This window comes from Symsagittifera roscoffensis, chromosome 7 (assembly GCF_963678635.1).
Source record: "Symsagittifera roscoffensis chromosome 7, txSymRosc1.1, whole genome shotgun sequence".
Classification (NCBI taxonomy): Eukaryota; Metazoa; Xenacoelomorpha; order Acoela; family Convolutidae; genus Symsagittifera; species Symsagittifera roscoffensis.
Window position 1 is genome coordinate 39,529,728 of NC_087068.1, and position 21,992 is coordinate 39,551,719.

The 21,992-nt window shown below is 33.8% G+C and overlaps 1 protein-coding gene across 7 annotated transcripts in view; it reads left to right on the forward strand.

Moving 5' to 3' along the window:
- Positions 1–21,992, forward strand: part of LOC134851831 (putative neural-cadherin 2) — a 100,403-nt gene that overhangs the window by 19,194 nt on the left and 59,217 nt on the right. For all 7 annotated transcript variants that reach the window (XM_063868085.1, XM_063868086.1, XM_063868084.1 and 4 more), the window contains 7 exons: positions 12,915–13,179; positions 13,793–14,136; positions 14,287–14,546; positions 14,727–14,898; positions 15,278–15,528; positions 15,978–16,302; positions 21,692–21,867. In XM_063868085.1, the coding sequence (XP_063724155.1) occupies positions 12,915–13,179; positions 13,793–14,136; positions 14,287–14,546; positions 14,727–14,898; positions 15,278–15,528; positions 15,978–16,302; positions 21,692–21,867 (1,793 nt within the window). The remainder of the gene's footprint in view (positions 1–12,914; positions 13,180–13,792; positions 14,137–14,286; positions 14,547–14,726; positions 14,899–15,277; positions 15,529–15,977; positions 16,303–21,691; positions 21,868–21,992) is intronic.

Below are 21,992 nucleotides of genomic sequence, written 5' to 3' on the forward strand. Positions count from 1 at the left end.
CAATCGTCGGGATTGAGATGTAAAAGTCGTTCTATATTACTCTGATAGAATGATTCATGGTCAAGTCGGTTTTTATTTCCGTTCGAGACTTGTGAACAATGTACTTTCTTTTCGGAAAATGTTGCTGTGAATTTATAACCTGTAACTGTTGTTGCTCGGGCTTTTGAATAGAGTGTTGCTATTACATTTGTAGTTTCTATAGCTTGTGGTTCTGTTTCACATTGTGATACTTGATTTATTGCATACTTGTGTAGTGTTTTTTGTTCGTTTTCTTCACAATCGTAATGTGTTACTAGTAAGTCTTGGGGTCCTGTGCGGGGAGAAGGGTTGATATTTTGATTTGAGGTTATCAGAAAAAGGAGTTGGAGAAAAACTAATATTTTTAGAATATACATGTGTATGATAATCCTGAGTATGGGTTATAAAATGTAATGTAACCAATTGTGTTTTTGGTATATCTGTCGTATTTATATATTACTTCAGTAGTTATGAACGGTGGTGGTAGTGATTGAGCTGTTATGTTTGGTGGGTTTAATGGGTAGGGATGTTGAGTAATGTTATTTAACTTAACTGTGATTTCAAACTTTAATTGTAAACTGTTTTGTTGGTGTATTTGGATATTATGATCACGGATATCGTCGTGAATATCTTGGCGATATTGTAATCTATTAAGTGCCCAGTTATGAAGGCGGTTACTTTCTAGATGTTGTCCAAATAATGGTGGAGGTGCTGTAAATGTATTCCAATCTAATCTTAAAGGAATATTTGTTGATGATTGTTCTCGGTATCTTGCGTCGAGATTGTTTGGAAAATTTAAGTTAAAAGGTGTCGGCGAAATTTGACTAATTGATGGTGTTGATGGAAGTGATAATGTTTCGGGTAGTGATGAAGAAGTTGTATTTGTAGAAATGTCTATGGGGTCATTGATTAAATTTGGTTCACCTTGTGTGAATGAATGTGTTGTCCAATATGGTAGTCGTGATGTTTGGTTTGAGGGGTTGAAAGGATTTTCACGTATTTGTTCAGATGTTGGTGTTGAACCTAAGTAATCTGAGGGTAGGCTTGAAGTGCTTCGTTGTGAAAAAAGTGTAGGGGTTTCTGGTGTAATACCAGTGGGATTTTCTGGGGTGCTTTGTGATGGTGATTGAGGTATTTCAAAATGAACTCAGGGAGTTTGAAAATTTCGATTTCGTCGAGGATGTATAATTTGTCTATTTATTTCTGTTGTGTTTTGGTTCTGACTAACGTGTCGTATTCTACTTAGTTCTTGTGGTAGTGTTGGGTATAGGTTATATGTTGGTTCACTTAGGGGTGCTTGTCGTTGAATTGGTTCTAGTGGTTCAGATAAACGAGCGTGTCGTTCTTCAAAAGTGTATGGATTATCTTGAAAAGAAATTCGTGTAGATGTTTGAGGGTTTTGAGTGGTTGAAAGTGTTGTTGGGTTATCTTGGGATGATGTCGGTGAAGACTGACTTTGTGACTGTTGGGTAGCAATTTTTGATAGGTTTTTGATTTATTACTTTAGTGAGAAAGTTTGTGTTTATTATAATATTCTTCCAAAAAAAGAATTAGAAGGATTGTTGCTAGGGCAAATGTGAGGATTGCTTTCTTTATACATTTACATATGGTCAAAATGAGGGATGATAAAAATGTTATGAAATTTACAAACAATAAAAAAATATCAGTTCTACTGAAAATTGTTCGTATCATTTAGACAAGTTATATGAATCGTACCTGTGGATATAATCAAGGGTTTTGGAAAGTTGGAGAAATAGTTCGAATATAGTGTAGAAAATTAAAAAAATGTTACAAAAAATGATTAAGATTATTAGAAAAGATTCAAGTATATCAAAAAGAAATATTATAAAAGTTTCAAATATCGTAAAAAATTGTTTGAGGTTTATGAAAATTTTAGTGACTGTTTGATAGAAGAGCATTTAAGAAATGACTTCTTGGTCGAATATTTTTTGTTGTTTGGGGCGATTTTCAAGTGTGGTCGGATTATTTATTAGTTTTTTGACAAGTGGGTTGAGTTTTGTAAAAAATTGTTGGGGGCAATTTTCATGGTGATCGGGAGGTCGTCTTTTTCTTTATTTTTGTTTGTCAAATGATCCGGTGTATGGTGAGATTTTTGTACTTTAGGCTAATTAAAATGTTCATTTTTGTACTTTAGGCTAAGTTAACATATTTGTTTGGGGGGTATTTGTGGTCTGAGTTGGGGAAATATTGTTGATCTTTGGGTTATTAGATAAGGGAGGGGTATGGGATTATGGTGATATTTATTTTAGTTGTCAAGTTGGAGTGGTTTGCTTATTTTTGACCTGGAGGTCGTAAAGTTTTAGTTATAGATATGCCTGGAGTTTTATATGATTCGTCCAATTGATCTTAGTTTGAGTTAGAGAAAGTGACGGATTGGATGAATCCTATTGGTCTAATGTGAACTAGAATTATTGCGTGTTTGTCAGCATGTTATTTTGAAAAATGGAAATTGAAAATGTTTCAAGACTGTGAAGTATAAAGTTAAAATTGCTTTTGAAATTCCACTTTCCTTAATATTTTAGATTGGGGGATGAATATTTTGTAATCTTTACGTGGTTGATTTCGAAGTCGTGTTGATTTTCTATGTTCTGATTTGTCGATTTGTTCTTGGGTTATGATTTGTTCGGTCATTTTTCTATTTTTTCTTTGTTTTGGGGATGTTTTATGGTCTAAGTTTTTTGTATTGTTTTTGGTGGCGGTTGATTTTGTGTTTTGATTTTCGGTGGGATTATCATTTTGTTCTGTGTTTTTCGGATGTGGGTCATTTTGAATAATTTTTAAACCTGTGAAAGAATATAATTGAGTTAATTCGCGGAGTGCGTATTCTTTTGGGTAATAAGGTAATAGGTTGTTTCGGTGCTGAACGATTTCTTTTTTGTCTGAGTCGGTAATTTTATATGTGACATCAGTGGGTCTTGCAATTATTTGGTATGGTCCTTTACGAAGGGGTTGTAATTTTTTAGAAATTCCTTTTTGAGTAGTGAAATTAGGTATTAAAACAAATGTTCCAATTTTTAAATCGGAGGCTGGTTTAAAACGTGAATTTATTTGTTCATTAATGTTTTGTCTTTGTAATAACTTTTTTGTTACTTTTTGATAAATTTCATTGTGTTTTTTATCTCTATTTAGAATCCATTCGGTGTGTGTACCGGAGGCTAATTTAAGAATTTGGGGGTGATGAAAATGATCTTCATCGTGTGTATGTAAAGGTAGGTTATAACAAATTGAGTCTTTATCTGGTTTACAATAACCTTGTGCGTTTTCATGAGAATTTGCTGTAAACATTATTGGTTTGCGTGGCTTTTGGTTAAAAACCATTTCATATGGTGACATTCCTAGAGTTGTTGTGATTTGTGAATTATATGCTAAGGGAAATAATTTTACATCTGCTGACCATTCGGTATATCTTGTATCATTTCCGTTGATGATACATCTAAGATATTCTTGTAATGAACGGTTCATACCTTCGACTAAGCCGTTTGTCCAAGGTGCATGAGATGTACGTGGTTTGTGTTTAATGTTATATAAAAGACATAGTGTGATAATTTCATTATTTATGAATTCTGTACCGTTGTCTGTGACTAAAATTTCTGGTAGTCCAAATTTTGCTATCCAGTGTTCATAAAGCGTTGTATACGCATAATAAGCGTTACAATGTGGTACTGGGTTAAGTGCTACATAATGTGTGAATGCGTCAACAATTACCATAATATAGGAATTTCCTTCTGATGAGGGTGAAATTGGGCCTTTAGTATCAAATGAGATACGATGATTAAAGTACAAGCTTTGTCCTTTAAAATCTTGTTTTTGTGCTATTTGTTTTTGATTTGGGTAAGGTTTATTTAGTTGACATATTATACAATCATTGCATAGTACTTTTATCCAAATTGGTGCATTTGGGAAGTAAAAGTTTTGTATAAAGTTTGAATATGTTTTTTCTGATCCAGAGTGTCCTTTAATATTTTGTGTATGTGAAATATTAAAAGCTATGAGAATCATACTTAAAGGGAGACAGGGGACTGTAGATTCATTTAAGTTATACTCTAAAAGGTCTGTAGTTTCATTAATTGTTGTGTTATTAAATTTGCGAAAGTATCGGAGGAGTGTTTTGTTGCCTAGAATGGTTGAATCTGCCTTGATAGGTTTAGTTTTATATTTGTGCCATGATTTTAGTTGTCGAATTATTGGGTCAAGATTTTGATATTGTTTTAGTGTTGAAATTGTAATTGTTTCTGTTGGAGGGAGAAAAATGTTTTCAATTTCGAATTTAGATAAGGGTATTGTATCAAGTGGGTCGTGGAGGTCAAAAACTTGATTTATTGTGTATTTTGAATCGTTTGTTTGTGGTCCTGATAAATTTTTTTTTATCAGTTAAATTTTCTTTTTCAATTAGTGGAAAATGGTCTTTCTTAGGTGGGTGTTGTTTTGTTCGTTTTTGTTGGGTGTTATTTTTTATCCATTGAGAATATGGGATTGGTTTAAAAGTTGATGTTCCAAGTAGATCAACTTCATAGTGATTATTTTGACAATCTAAATAAAGTGGGAAATGTTGTAAACTATTTATTTGTGATTGTTCAACGTCAGTTTTTACTGCATATTTGCATTCCAATCGGGGTGATGTTTCGTTTTCTGCAAGGTAGAATTTTATGTTTTTGGGTATTTCAACTGTTGGTTTTCGTGTAAGTAATTCAGGTGGTGTATTTCGACTTAAGGTGTCTGGTAACGCAAGATTTTTTCCTGCAGTCCAAACTATATGTAAGTTTGGAAATTTCATTAGAATTAGTTGAAATCTGTAAACTCGGTGGTTTGGATTAGATTTTTGTGTAAAAAGAAAGATGATTGGTTTATGGTCTGTGAAAAGAACTGTGGGATGTTTTGATCCAAGTATCAGAAATTCATATTCTGTCAGTGTATATATTATGGCTGTACATTCTCTCATTAGAGTTGAGAGTCGTAGCTCTGCTTGAGTGAATAATCGAGAATTTGCTGATATGAGGTTCATTTTATTTGTACCATTATGTGATTGTAATAGTGCTGCACCGATGCCAAAGTTCGAAGCATCGCACATTGCATAAAATGGTTGATTAGGGTCTGGAATTGTGTTTGAAATTTGTTCAGTTAAAAGTTTCTTTATTTCTTCAAATCGTGCTTGATGTTCTGTGTTCCATTCAAAATTATTTTGTTGTCTAAGGATGTTATAAAATGGTCGTAGATATAATTGCATTTTATAAACGTATTTGCTTAAAAAATTTAACATTCCAAGGAATTCTTGGATTTTCTTTTTATTTGTTGGTGGTTGAAGTTTTTGAATAGCGTCAATGCGTGATTTCAGTGGAGTGATTGTTTTTCTTTCTATATTATGTCCTAAGAATTTAACTCTTGTCAGAAAGAAGTGTGATTTATCGGGAGCGGCCTTCAGATTTTCGTTCTGAAGTATTTGGTGATATTTTTCTAAAACATTGAACATTTCTTCTTTTGTTTGTGATTGCATAAAAACATCGTCTAAATAGGTGATTGCGTTTTTCTTGAGTATTAGTGGTCTAAAAATTTTGCTCATAAAAGCTGAAAATGCTGCTGGTCCTATGGATATTCCATAGAATAAGCGGTTGAATTCATATTGTTGGTTTCCAATAACAAATTGTGTTAAACGTCGTGATTGTTCATCTAGTGGCATTTGATTGTATGCACTATTCATATCGGCGGTTGTAAAGTATTTGCCGTTTATTTTTGTTAAAATAACTTGTATTGGTTCAATAGGCCAATTACATTTTGATTCATCTATGAGTGAATTGAGGTATCTAGCGTCGAGAACAATTTTTAATGATTCTCCTTTAGCTAGAATGATAACGGGGTTGATAAATGTGTTGCCTTTTGGTTGTTCTTCTTTATTAACTGGTGATATAATGTTGTATTGTTCTAAAATATCGAGTAATCTGTTCACTTTATCATGTAAGTGAATTGGTACTTTACTTGCTCTCTGTTTTTTGAAAACTGCGTCTGGTTTTAACGGGAGATGTAGTGATGAACTGATTTTGCCAACATCAAATTTGGATGTTGCATAGACTGATGAATATTTAATTAGCTGTTTGGCTAACTTTTCGAATTCGTCTTGTGTTATTTGTGAATGTTGGAAATTAAACTTTGTTAAAAATTTCTGTTGATCTTCTGTGTAGTTACCTATGTTGAATGTAGGTTTGAATTATGGGGTTTTTGTGAAATAATCCGTATTTCTGTTTTCATTACTTATTATGTTATTTATAGATAATTCTTCATTAAGAATTGTGGATTGACAAATATCTAATAATTGAAGTATATTATTTACGCGATAGGCTTTTTCGTGTATTGGTGATATTGTAGCGTTGGTTTCGCAATAGCCTAAAAGTCCTAAAGGTAATGTTACCTGGTAAGGTGTGTTGTTATAGACATGTAAGGAAATAATGTCTGAATTCGAGTTTTTCAAATATTTTATTGAAGAGATTGTGATTTTGAAAAATTTATGAATAGGTTTGAATTCAAAATCTGACATAAAAAATTTTTGTTTGTTTTGTTCTTTATCATATTGGTGAACTTGTTTAATTGAAAAATTATAGATGTTTCCTGATAGTGGTTTCAAGTGTTTTCTTTGTTGGTTAAATATCGGGTAAAATTTTGAAAAGAATGGTGGTTGTTTATTTAATCTTTGAAAAAATGTTAAGGATGTGTCTTTTGTTTTTGTATATTTATCTTTGATTAATATTTTACTATTTAAGATGTTAATTGTTGGTATATACTTTGAAATAAATGGTATTCCAATGATATTATGTTTAATATCAGTGATATGGAATATTTGTTTAAATGGCTTATTTAAAATTTTGCTTTGCTCCATTGTTCTGGTGGGGAGGAGAAATAATTGGATTTTTCCGTAGTTTATCAATGTTGATCCTTGTGCTGTTGCTAACTTACTGGAGGTTTCAAGAGGTGTTAGCTTTGGGTGTAAAGTTTTTATTTCATTCCATGTGGGGATGTTTATTATGTTTGATTCTGCTCCTGAATCAATTAAAAAATCAATTTCAAGATCTGGTGGTTGAAATTCTTTATTTCTTGGACTTTCTAAGAGAAATGGTATTGTCCAAATTTTTTCTTTTGGTTGTTCTTTTTGTATATTTTGATAGATGTGGTTTGTGTTTAAGCATTTTGTGTTATTATTTGCAGAGGGTTGATTTGTAGTGTTAATTTTATTTGTTTCTTGTGTCGTTGGAGTGGAATGTGTAGGTTTAGTGTAATAATTTTGAAGAAATTCTGTTTGATTTTCATATATGTGTGATCAAAAAGGTTGTTCATATATTACAGATTCATAGTCATTTTCGACTTTGATCATATTGATGGAAAGAGTGTTTTCAGTGTCGCTTTCTGAATCTGATGATGCACAGTTTATTTGATTGAGTTGTAACGTATCAGTTACTGTATCATCAATACCTGGAGGGTCTGATGTTGTTTCTGGGTTAGACTGTACTTGATTGATTTGTCTTTGATGTTTAGGTGTACTACTTCTGTGGCGATTATTAGAATTATTATAGTGATTATTATTCCGGTGTGGTGATTGGGAATAATTTCTATAACGATTATTATAACTTGAGTGTCGATTTTGTGAATTATTTCGCGATCTATTTTGATAATTGCTGTTTGGTCTGTTATATGAGTTATTTCTTGATCGGTTGTTTTGATAATATTGATTTCGATTGTTTGAATAACTTCTATTTCGATTATTGGAATAATTTCTATTTCTATTATATGATGAGTTTCGTGATTGATTGTTTGGATAGTATCTGTTTCTTGGTTGTGAATTAGATCTAGAAGCAAACTGTGTTGTGTTTGAATTTGATCTGGAGTAGTTATTTCGACTATTTGGTCTATTGTAGTAATATTGTGACGAATTTTGTGTATTTCTTCGTTCTGGCGATCTTCCTCTATAACTTGAGTTATATGGGGATTGATTTCTTGTATAACTTGTATTGTTCGGAAGTGGTTTTCCGGAACTATTGTTGCTGTATACATTTTTGTTTGGTAGATTTTGATCTTTCTTCATATATTGATAGAATGACTTATTTGGTTCTTTGTATTTTTGAGGTTTATTTTGACTATCTTGCTGTTTTTGTCTACATTCAGAAATACTATGTCCGTATCGTCGGCAATAATTACACCATTTTTTGAAAGATGGTTTGCCTTTAAAGTTTGGGTTCTTTTCGTAAATATTGAGTATTTCAGTGATTTTTTCAACGAGGTCTGTGTCTGATTCCTGTATATTATTAATATTAGTGGGAGTCGTTTCAATTCTGTTAACGTATTGTAATTTCAGATTTTCCGTTTCTTCTAGTTTCATCGTGATTTCTGCTTGTTCTAATTTGTCTACTAGTTTTCGAAAATCTAAATCGGGTTCTCGAATTGAAGAAGGATGAGATGCTCTCTTTTTTATTGCTATTTTTCTTAATTGTGGTGTTAAGGTCATCATTAAGATTTCTGTCATCTTTGTATTTTTATAGTCGTGTGTATTTAGTGAATATGCTTTTCGAACTAGTGTTTCGATTCGTACTGCTAATTGCTTGATGGTTTCGTTTGGTAATCTGCGAATTTCATTACATAAAACTCTTTGTTGTTGTTTGTTTCTTTCGGAGTCAAACATTTTGAAAATTCCTGTGTAAACCTTTTCCAATTTGATTTTATTTCTGGAGGTAATACTGAAAACCATTTTTGGGCTGCGCCATCTAAGGTTGTTTGTATTAACGCTGTGCGTCGATGTATCCAGTTTTGATGTAGTGGCGTATTAATTGGTTCAGGTCCAATGTTTAAAATCAAGTTTGCTGTTACTGCATTTAAATAATCTTCTACAGAGTATTCAGGGTCTGTTCCTGTGAAAACCATTAAAGGTTTGTTTGATGTTATTGATGATCCACCCATAAGGTATGGATTCATTGTCATTTGTAATGATTCTGCTGCATTTGGCATTTGAGAAAAATTTGAAAGTTGGTTTCTTGTTATTTCATGTTGTTGAAGATAATATGGGAGTGGTATTTCATTTTGCATTTGTGTTGGTTGATACGAGTGTGCAATCATTGGATTTTGTTGTTGAATTGGTTGAAAAGATTGTATATTAATTGGATTTTGTTGCTGAATTGGTTGTTGATGTTGTGTATCTATCGGTTGTGGAGAAAAAATTCTATGATTTGTGTGTGGTTTCTGTGCTCCTTGTCCACGATATTCTTGAGTATATGGTGCAAATATATCTGGTTGTAAGAAATCATCATCTGAGGATAAATAATCCATTTGATAAGATGTCTGTTTTTTATTTTTATTTTGTTGAAAAAATGGGTAATTTTCACTGCGATCCTGTGGAGGATTTGTTTGGAAATTTACTGAATTAGATTGGGCCATTGGGTTATCCCAATTTCGAGATCTTGTATATTGGTTAAAATTTCTTCGTGGTTGATAATTTGTTTTTGATGGATGTGTATAATTATAATTATGGTCTGCAAAGTTGTTTCTAGTGAATGTTTTGCGTGTTTTTGGTGGTATTGTCATGGGTCTGTATGTTTGGTAATCCATGTGTGAATATTTAGGGGCAACCGAATGTTTAACGGTTGATTGTAAGGTTACCTGTGTTTGTGAAGGATTTGTGTTTCTTGGTGTTGTTAAGTTTGGACGTATTGGTGAAATACTTTGTTGTGTAGTTGTTGTGTGTACAATTTCTTCATTTATGAAGTGTGATGGTGTCTGGATATCTTGTTGAGTAAGATTCCTAGTTCCATTGAGGTTTTCATTGTGTATGACTGTAGAGTTTAAACTATTATTTTGTGTATCGGGCAAAAATGTATTATAGTTTAATGGTGTTGCATCAATGGTTAATGGTATTACTTTTACATAATCTCTTATGTAAGATATCGTACTTATTGCTTGACTTGAGATTGATTGTGGGAAGCTTATAAATGCGGGATGAGACCATTCGGGGTCCCAAACATAGTCTGATTGTTCTGTGATAGCGGTATCATCGTTCGAGTTTTGTGGTCTAAAATTTTTTCTTGCTTGTGCAATTAAATCAATATTGTGTGTGAAATAATCTATTATGAACCATGCCAAAATTTTTTGTAGATCGTGTTTTGTATGTTGTGAAACTTCGTCTTTCGTGAAATTTTCTTTAATGATGTTTAAATAACTAGAGAGTAGTGTGATCTCATGTCGTACTCTTATATGTTTAGATGTTTCTGTCGGTGAGACATTTGTTATTGGGATTTCATTTTCTAATATCGAGATATAACTATATATTATTGCGAAAACTTCATTGGTGAATATGGAGTTTGCTCTTTGTGAGTTATGATATTGGATGCTTTTTATATATTCTGAAAATACTTTTGAAAATTCTAAATCAAGATCGTCTGTTTGAATTATATATTTACTATGATTATGGTTTGGTGAGGTGAATTCTATGGAGTAGATTCCATACTGTTGTGTTAAGTTACGTATATCTTTTAGATAGTGATCTATGATTTGTCTTTTGATTTTTACATCTGGGAACTCTGTTTTACATGGACTGATTCCGGGTTCAAATAAATTTAAGAGTAAATTTTTGCAAAATATATGCTGTCCTCTATCAGTGGTTGCATCTACTATAAAAGGGAAGATTTCATCATCATCTGGGGTTTCGTCACCTGGGGTGTGCGTTGAGCTCATTTTTTCGTTCGATGACTGTTAATATGTAATTATTAATGTGTCGAATTGGTTGATTCCAATTGTATAAATGTACTGGTTTGTGTTTATACTGCTTTTTTATTCTTCTTTTTCCTCTTTTTGATGAATTTGAAGTTGTTTCTGAGTCAGAGAAATATAATTGATCGTGAAGTGGGCAATTTTTATCTATTGATTCTTTTAGTTTGTAAAGTTCGTCTAAACTGTTGGTTTCTGATTCTGAAAATGCGTTTCGGTTTTTTGAAAATCTTTTTCGTGTTATTTGTCTTTGTTTAGTTATTATTTTTCTTTTTAGTGTTTGTCGTTTTGTTCGAATGTATCCAACTGTTTGTGTATGAGGTGTGATTACAAGGTCGTATTTTTTGTTATCTATTTCACAATTGTGTAAAACGATTGTTTGTTTATTTCCTAGGTTTTTAAATGACATAAGGTTTAGGATGACGGATGCAAAAGGTTGTTAAGTGAATTCTAATTGCTTAAACTGTTAGTCCTTACGATTTTTTGGTTAGCTTAACCTGGGTCTATTTGTTCAGGGTTGGAGAGAAAAGTATATCTATTCCGGAGAATGATTTTTACTTTCTCGTGACTAGTATAAGCTAAGGTGTTAACTTACTTAATCTTACTTAGGGGTAGTGATTGTGTTCAAGGGTTGGAGAATAGTAAATCGATCCACAAGGTTCAGGTATAATTAGAACGCGAGTAGTTCGTTAGATACTATTTTAAACTTACTAAGTCTAAGATTTATCCTGGGTCTGGTAAGAGGGGGGAGTTAAGTGAAGGATGAATAACCGAAGTTCTTCACTGTTTATCCTAATTTGAATGATTAGTTTTGTTTAAAAATTTCTATTAGTCTTGGGTCTTTAGAAAGGGTTGGATAGCGAATCGACGTTTGAGGTCGTTAGACACTAGTTAAGTGGGTGGGGGAGAACAAAATTGTTCTTTTTGATCCAAGGATAGGCCTTGATGATCAAGTTCGAAATTTAATTAACTAGAAAATGATTTAAGATCCAAGGATAAGCCTTGATGATCTGATTTTAAAATTAAGTGAATTTAAGTTTTAATAAAGATTGAAATTTATTGTAAAGAAAAGATTTATTGTTTTGATGATATTAGTGAGCTTATGAATGCTGTTATGTTTTAGGTGATGAAGCTGGGGCAACAGAATGATTTATGATTACTAACCATTTATTGTCATGCTACTAATTTTTATTTTTGTTTTACAATAAATATTTTTCAAACATGTTTTGTATATTACTGCAGAGTTTAGGAAAACGATCTGAGATCTTTTTATCAATCGTTATTGTATATTAATAATTTTGTTTAGCGCCTGAAATGATTTTGAAGATTAACTTCAAGGTTTTATGTTTGCAAATGAAAATCTAAATTCATTGCCAGTAGTATTCTAAATATAAAAGTTTGTTCTGGTTTTTGCTTAACTATCATATAACTATATGGCAAGTTTCTACTTTGTCGTAAGTCGTCTCTGGTTCGAGGTCTTCTTCCAATTCCGGGTAGTTCTGTTATGGTTCGGAATATTGGCTTTGATCTATTGAGTCGTAGAGACATTTCGATTAAATTATTGTCGTATAACATTTTGTAAATGTTTTTGTCTAATTTCTAATCTATTTTGGTTAATTCTAAGCTATTAAGGTCTTGTTCGAGACTTATGGTCGCACCAGATGAGTTAGGACCGATGGGTATAACTCATAGAGTAATTTCGGATAGGGTACACCGTCTGCTCGTCACGCTATCTCATTTTCGGCCGGATAGATTCGTGCAACTTCTTAGTCTAATACCGATCCTAATCTTACTCTTATACTATCTAGTCTCAGGTTGTTTAACTAGTCTCTGCTAGGCTCAATAGATCTAGGGTATACTGGTTTATTGCGGCTGCTGAAGTGCTCGGGAGAGTTCAACTAATTTCTAAGTTAAATTCGAATCTCTCTGGTGCTGAAATTACAAGTAATTTCAGCACTTACAAATAAGTGGGTTGTTAGTTATATGGATCATGATTGGTTAATATTAAATACTTTACATTGGTAAAATATCTAATTTATCCAATCATAAAATGTAGTTTAGATCAGGTTCCAATATAGAAAAAGAGATCGATCGAAATATTGTAGATATGTCGGTTGATACATGCTTGGTGTGTATTTTAGCCACTGGAAATGTGAACTCATTGTTCCGACTGAGCCGACAAACAATTCAGCCGCAAGGCGAAGAAGACACTGTCTGGATTGAATACGCGGGAGACGAATCACAGACCTTATCCCAGGACTCCTATTCTCTAACTGTCGAACTGTCAGATTTAGCGAACAATAGGAGGAGCTATGACGTAATCATATCCGTGGGAGATCCGGTGTTGCAGGTGCTGCCAATTCCAGAGATCTTGCACATTGCCGAAGAGGAACCTTCCGGAACTTTGTAAGCAAAAAATCTCGAATACCATGCAACTTCAGTTAAAATACGTAAAGCATACGATAGTGCAACCAACTAATTTCTCGAAGTTGCTTTTATCCAAAAGTTCTAAATTAGAGGAAACGAGCATTAAAATATTGCGCAAGCGAGGGTATAAGCTGGCGTCCCCCGTCGTATTCTAATTTTATTTTGTTTTGAGAGTCGATAAACGTAGTTTAGACTCTTAAATAGGTCGCGATGATTTTTTTATGTAGTCCTAAAATTTGTTCAGCTCAATTTCATTTTTTTCGCTGTTTGACTTTAATTTTTTTTTGAAGTTCTTGTTAAACGAAAAGCAAACTCCACTATCGAAGAGCGAAAGTATAAAGATCACAAAAAACTTGATCAAAATCTAGTTTCGAAAGTGGAATTTATTTTCAGATTTTCCAGCAAATGAAAAAATAACCCATTGATCCAGTTTTCTCAAATTGGGTTGAGTTTTTTTCAAAAAACAATTTGATTTTTTTTTCAAAAAAAAACAAGTCGGTATTTTTTTTTGTTCATTTACAGTCGAATCTTTTCCAACTGTCTTTTGGCTATGTTTTTTGCCGTTTGATCAATGAAAAAATTTTATTTTAAGGATTTATCGAGTGAGAGTTGTGACGGGTGGCATCGAATCAAGTCCAACTTTTGCGTTTACTTCCAATGGAAACGGAGACGAGTTCTCGTTCAAGTCATTTTATGGTGAAATCTACACCAACAAAGTGTTCGACCTAGATGTTACGCCAGCTGTCCAAAGCGACTTCGAGATTCGAGTTGTAGTAACTGCTGGTGAACAAACAGAGACTAGGACCTTTCGGATACAAATAGTCGATATAAACGACCACGCACCCATTTTCTCACCGAGTCTGTACACTGCGACTATAAGCGAAGACAGATCCTCAACATCGGCCATTGTTTTCAACAATGGAGCAAACGCAAGATGTTAGTTTTGAGCTAACTGATTTTAAATTTTATAATTGCGCTAAGAGGGATCTTGATGAAACTTTTAGAAAGTTCTGTCTTATATTGCCTGCTTTCCATCTTCGAATCTGTAACAGAAATTGAAACAACAAAAACAATGTTTGGTTTTAGTGCTTGCTACTGACGCTGATAGAACCAGTCCGAACAACGAAGTCTACTTCATCATCAACTCGGATGCCCCCTTCATCATCAACGAGATAACAGGAGAAATATTCCCAAATGGGGTAGACTTCGAGGCGACTGTAGACCGACCGTTAGACCCCTTCACTGTTATTGCACGAGACAAGGGACTGGATGGTTTGATCCGCGAGGACATAGCGACAGTTGATATAAGAGTCTTAAACGTCAACGATGAAGCGCCTATATTTGAAGTAAGTTTTCTACTTCAGCTACCTTCTAACAGAGAAACTTGTCTCCAGACCGAAAATTGAAAGCCAAATTTACCGAAATAAAAATGCAAATTTCAAAACTACAACTTGATTTTATAATTCTTTTGGATTTTAAAATTCCAGACGTTGGATTAGTGCAGCAGTCGCAACTTTTCGTTTTAGGCGGAAATGTCAAATGGCAGCTGCCTGTACGAATTCACAGTGGGTCAAACGATCGGTAATGGGTTCCAGATTGGCAGTGTCAGTGCATATGATCCGGACGGAAACTCCATCACGTACAGTATCGAATCAGACAATTCAGCGCCTCCATTTGAGTTCAGAGAGACATCAATTGGTGAGCCCCAGAAATATTTGAATTCAACTTTATTTTCGACTTCATATTTTTTCGAAAATGTTTGAGAGGTTTTGCTTAAGCTTTTTATAACGGAGACCAAGTGAATGGTGTCACCGTGATATGATATAGATAGAAAGGTTGAAATGAGCTAAAAATTGAAAAATTTTATGACGGTTTTTCAGTTCATTCCCGAATTAAAGTCTCAAGTCTTAAACAAATTGTATTTTTTAGTTCAGACTTCCTTAGTTTGTTCTGAACATAAAAAAGAATAATCAGTCTTTTGCATGATGCTGCAAAGAGCTAATTACATTTTTGGAGCAAAATTCTGTCGTGATTAATTTTCTCCCTGTTTAGCAAGTGTTTTCATCTTTCTTTTCAGGAATTCTTGTGCGAACCGATCAGCCTAATAGCAACGGACTGTACGAACTTACCCAGGAGCTGTACCAGTTTAGAGTAGTGGCCCAGGAGAGTGTTCAAGCAAGCCAGGGAGCAACTAATATCAAAACTTGTGATGTCCAAGTTCACGTGGAAAGCGCCAATCTCAATTCACCTGAGTTTGAAAACTGCCCAAATGGTGTGGCGAGATTTTCAGTTAATGAAAATTCAGCAATCGGAACCTTTGTCGGAAATGTGAGAGCAGAATTTTAGTTGGCAATTTAAATTGTGGGAAGGGAGCGCGCCGAAAACAAAGCGATTTTTTGGACAAAATGTTCAAAAACGTGCCTTTCTAAAAATGCTTTTCAAGTGTGTCTGCGGCTCAGAACATTTGGTCATACTAGAGTCATTATTGTGATTCGAGAACTCATTAATTAAATTGTGTTGATCTTAAAAAGGTCGGCAAAATTTTTCGAACTTTTTTTGAAATTCACCCCCCCCCCCTTCCCTTGAGAAAAGCCTAGATCCCCCCTGAGTTCATAATTTTTTTGTGATTTAAACGATTCAGACATCACTTTCATTTCATAACTTAACTAGCTGTGGACTATGTTCAAAAGAATTCAATTGCAGACAGAAGGGAATAATTCATTGGCTCGAAAAAAACGAACTAATTGTTTGTTGAGACAGAACTATTCTCATTTTAGCTGAACGCACAAGACAGAGATATCGGGCAGAGTGGACGAATTAATTTCTTGGCACAAGAAAACGAAGAGTGGTTTGCGGTCACTCGGTCTCTTGTCTCGGGATCAAGCACAGAAGCAGTCGGACGAATTACAGTTAAATCTGACAACTTGGATGCTGAAACCTCAACAGAGCACTGCTTCTTCGCCTTGGCGAGGGATGGGTACAGTGATCCTGATGACGGACTGTCTTCAATTCAGTACAAACAGACTGCCTGCAAAGTTTGCGTGACTGTGAACAACCTTCAAGATACACCACCACTGTTCTTCAACCGGGAACCAATTAATGGTATGTTTTTGACTGCTGCTGAGCGTTCTGTAAACGCAAGTTCAAAGAACGCTCAGTACTAATTCAGGTTTTCGTACAATAAACGTAAAAAGAGACTAGAGAAGTAGTGACTTAAAATCTAAATGTGGCATTGTGGCGTTCCCGTAGTGATAGTGCCCAGCAATTTCAATAGCACGGGTTTAAATCGCACGAGTCCAGACCTTTGCGCATTTTGCGTGTAAGTATTCAAAAGGCAACTAAAAATTTAGAAAGTGAATAGTTTTTTTTTCTATTGACCACTGAAAACTGGATGAGGGATCTCTGGCATCGGTATGTATCTGTTTTATCCGCGCAAATGTAGGATACACAATAAATGTCAGATGGGGTCGACTAGTGCATCATTTACAGTATGAAGTATACACAAAAAAGCATTTCGATCAAACAGATTCGATAAGCTTATCTAGATTTTTCTGCACTTCCTCGCAGCCGCTATGAAGAGTACAGTAGAATTCTTTTTTTTTGCGTAGTAATGCATTGATAAGTTGAGGTAGTTTGCACTAATTGAATTTTAATTCGCCGGATTAGTTCTCCGCATACCTGTTAACAGAAGGATATATACCGCTTTTTAACCCAACAAAACTGCTCGTATCAGGGTGAGGCCTTAAATGTTTTGAATTGAAATTGGAACTATTTATTTTGCCGCTTACGCTTTAATAACCCAAATTGTATTGCGCGTTACTCCCAAAATGGCAGTGTTTGAACTCCCATAACTTTAACAAAAAATCACAGGTAAAATGTTTTTTTTTTTAAAGTTTGGGCGAATGACATTAGTATCTTTCAGATTATACAAAAAAAGTTTTTTCATCAAAAGGCTAGTTCAAAAGTTAAAAATGGTCTGGAGAAAAAAGTCGAATAGGTTTGGAGAAAAACCAACCCTTGCACAACTTTTTTTTACATTTTCTCCGAAAGTTGGAACAATAAACTCTAACAAATAGGTCATCGGTGAAAAATTATTCCTAGGTGTCTCCCAGGGCAGTGCCATTTTTCAGACAAATAAAATTTCAAAAGACGAGAAAAATATCAGAAAAAGTGTTGAGGTTATATGAGTTTTTTTTGCCAGCTTTTCCCCATTTTTCCCAACTTTAGTGTTTTTTTTTACTGTTTATGTACTTTGTTTATAATCAGCCCTAATTTAGAAAAAATTTTGATAGCATTGACAAAAAATTGACAATTTGTTATCAATTGAAAAATTTTGATGTCTTTAGCTCAAAATTATTTAGATGCTTTACTTTACCTGTGACCATTTTTAAAGTTGAATTGAAATTGATAATTGTCAATTTTACCAATTGGGAGTAGTAAATGAGCGCTATTTACCAGAAATTTTTGTTAAAGTACAACGTGGGCGGCGAATGAATCTGGCATAGAGATGAATCCAAGTTTAAATGAATAGAGCTATTTGATGTTCTTAATCCTTTATTATTATTGTTCCGACTTTCGAAGAAAGTGCGGAAATTTTATGCAGGGGTGATTTTTTATTCAGTTTGTTTTTTACTTTTAGTTAGCATTTTTTGCATTTTTTGGCATGGCAAACTTTTTTGTACCATCTGAATTTTTTTCTGAGCTCAAATTTAAAGCGAAGTTTCACTTGTGAAAGTTTGTCGTAAAGTTAAGGGTGATCGAAATTTGCTGATTTGACCAATTTGGGATAACCAACTGTTGATTTCCAATCTTATAACAGTTCCAGGTGGCGGAAAAATGCGTTCCAAGTTGAATTGACGCAAGTCATTTGGTCGTATCATTAAGATACAAGACGCTAAATACATCCCGGGTTTCAATATTTTTAAAGTTTGACCATTTTTAAAGTTGAATTGAAATTGATAAATTTCAATAGCACGGGTTTAAATCGCACGAGTCCAGACCTTTGCGCATTTTGCGTGTAAGTATTCAAAAGGCAACTAAAAATTTAGAAAGTGAATAGTTTTTTTTTCTATTGACCACTGAAAACTGGATGAGGGATCTCTGGCATCGGTATGTATCTGTTTTATCCGCGCAAATGTAGGATACACAATAAATGTCAGATGGGGTCGACTAGTGCATCATTTACAGTATGAAGTATACACAAAAAAGCATTTCGATCAAACAGATTCGATAAGCTTATCTAGATTTTTCTGCACTTCCTCGCAGCCGCTATGAAGAGTACAGTAGAATTCTTTTTTTTTGCGTAGTAATGCATTGATAAGTTGAGGTAGTTTGCACTAATTGAATTTTAATTAGCCGGATTAGTTCTCCGCATACCTGTTAACAGAAGGATATATACCGCTTTTTAACCCAACAAAACTGCTCGTATCAGGGTGAGGCCTTAAATGTTTTGAATTGAAATTGGAACTATTTATTTTGCCGCTTACGCTTTAATAACCCAAATTGTATTGCGCGTTACTCCCAAAATGGCAGTGTTTGAACTCCCATAACTTTAACAAAAAATCACAGGTAAAATGTTTTTTTTTTTAAAGTTTGGGCGAATGACATTAGTATCTTTCAGATTATACAAAAAAAGTTTTTTCATCAAAAGGCTAGTTCAAAAGTTAAAAATGGTCTGGAGAAAAAAGTCGAATAGGTTTGGAGAAAAACCAACCCTTGCACAACTTTTTTTTACATTTTCTCCGAAAGTTGGAACAATAAACTCTAACAAATAGGTCATCGGTGAAAAATTATTCCTAGGTGTCTCCCAGGGCAGTGCCATTTTTCAGACAAATAAAATTTCAAAAGACGAGAAAAATATCAGAAAAAGTGTTGAGGTTATATGAGTTTTTTTTGCCAGCTTTTCCCCATTTTTCCCAACTTTAGTGTTTTTTTTTTACTGTTTATGTACTTTGTTTATAATCAGCCCTAATTTAGAAAAAATTTTGATAGCATTGACAAAAAATTGACAATTTGTTATCAATTGAAAAATTTTGATGTCTTTAGCTCAAAATTATTTAGATGCTTTACTTTACCTGTGACCATTTTTAAAGTTGAATTGAAATTGATAATTGTCAATTTTACCAATTGGGAGTAGTAAATGAGCGCTATTTACCAGAAATTTTTGTTAAAGTACAACGTGGGCGGCGAATGAATCTGGCATAGAGATGAATCCAAGTTTAAATGAATAGAGCTATTTGATGTTCTTAATCCTTTATTATTATTGTTCCGACTTTCGAAGAAAGTGCGGAAATTTTATGCAGGGGTGATTTTTTATTCAGTTTGTTTTTTACTTTTAGTTAGCATTTTTTGCATTTTTTGGCATGGCAAACTTTTTTGTACCATCTGAATTTTTTTCTGAGCTCAAATTTAAAGCGAAGTTTCACTTGTGAAAGTTTGTCGTAAAGTTAAGGGTGATCGAAATTTGCTGATTTGACCAATTTGGGATAACCAACTGTTGATTTCCAATCTTATAACAGTTCCAGGTGGCGGAAAAATGCGTTCCAAGTTGAATTGACGCAAGTCATTTGGTCGTATCATTAAGATACAAGACGCTAAATACATCCCTTTTTAGTTAACATTAGTGTGTGGGGTATAAATAAAAAACCTTTTTCTTTTTTATCGATTATTTTGTCATTTGTTTAATCAAAAATTGTTTTAAATTGGCCTCAATTTGCAATCGGAACATTCAGGACTTCCTCTTGAAATATGAGCAGTCTTGTTTACAGTCGAATATTGAGGTCTTTCAGACAAATAACCTTCAAACCATCTGGAATATTTTCCACGTACTCCATAGCGTTCGAGCTTCCTACGTATCAAAGCCTTTTTCAAATCAACAAAAAATTACTTTTAAATTTTCTATCATCATTAAATTACGTTCACCGAGCAAAATACTCGTTACTGGGTTTATATGTTTTTACTGCCATCAACTGAACACAGGAACTGAGCTAAAATGCGCTACTAAAGATAACAAGACTGCTCGTATCAGGGCGGAGCCCTGAATGTTCCTACTACCTTTAAGGTTTATGGAGCAGCAGTAATAACATTAAAAAAATTAATTGAAATAAATTAAAACGAATTTTTTTTCCTAAAATTTGAAATTTTTTTACGAAAATCATCCCCCCACACGCCATATAAAGTACAAGAGATTTCGTTGATATTTTTTCAGAAATCCATTTTTGGCCGACCGACCCTAAAGTTTTTGTAAAGGCGCCTTCGGCGCCAATAAATACTAACTTTGAGGGGGAGCGCGCGCCAAAAAAAATCGCGATTTTTTTGTCAAAATTTTTCAAAAAGTGCCCAAAAACGGCTTTTTTGACTGTTTTTTCAAAAATTTTCCTGCGGCGCAGAAACTTTTGCCAAAATATGGGCAAAACAGTGCTTTGGGAGAGCTCGAAAAATCAATTTGGTCGACCTAAAAAAAAAAAATTCCGCCCTCTCTCGAGAAAATCCTAGATCCGCCCCTGATCACAGATAAAATATTTTTTCAAATTTAGGCTGGGGACAACAATACCTTTTGAATGATATAAAAAAATTCCGTCAAAAATGGCTAGTTATAAAGTCGAAATTTGTCTGAAGAAAAAAAACCCACCCCGAGCACAAATTTTCCGTTACTTTCTTATCGAAAGTCGGAACAATAAAATTGCATACTCGAGGTACATTACAAACATTTGCTTGTCGAATACTTTTTCTTCAGTCGTGTTCTGTTCTTCGCTGTATAATTGTTTCGACTTTTGATACGAAAGTAACGGAATATTTGTGCTCGGGGTGGGTTTTTTTTCTTCAGACAAATTTCGACTTTTTAACTAGCCATTTTTGATGGAATTTCATATTATTCGAAAAGTAGTGTTGTCTTGAGCTCAAATTTGAAAAGATATTTTACCTGTGACTATTTTTCGTAAAGTTACGGGGGTTTAAAGATTGCCATTTTGGCCAATTTGGGACAATTAACGCGCGATTTATTTCGCACTATTAACACGTAAGTGGAGAGTTAATCCCTCTTAGAAATTGTTCCAAATTGGTTGAAAGAAGCTTATTTGCCATAATTGATTTTTTACAAGAAGCGAATTCTATCCTTTTGTACTTCATATGTTGTGTGGAGGGATGATTTTCATTAAAAAATTTCAAATTTTAGAAATATTTTTTTCATTTTGTTTTATTTCATTCATTTTTTTAAATGTTATTGCTGCTCGATATACCTAAAAAGGCAGTCAGAACTTTCAGGGCTTTGCCCTGATACGAGCAGTCTTGTTCATTTTTCATAATATTTTTTTTCAAACCAAGGTGCTGGAATTTGTTTGTTAAAAAACCATTGAGACTATGTGCCTTGCTCCATATAGAAAAAATATATAAAGGTTTTAGCAAAAATTTTAAAAAAATGTTTTTCCTTGGTCGGAAACTATTGTGATATTAGTGCAGCAACGGATTATTTGCAGCGGATTGTTCGTTTTAGTTGAAGTGGCGTCATCTGAGCTCGACGCGTTCATTAATATTTTGGCGTATGACCTGGACGATCCTGATGGTGTGATCACATACAGTTTAACTGAAACTGGAGGATATCCCGATAATTTTGAGATTGGCTCGACCACTGGGGAATTGAAGGGAGTCAATCTTAATGAAGTTCTTGGCGTAAGTTTCTATCCCTATCATTTTCCAATGAATAATTACAGGCTAAGAAATTGTTAACTCCTTTTGAATGTTCGTAGCCGCCGGCCGTATAACAAAAATTGGGGCACCACGACTTTGCGTGACTC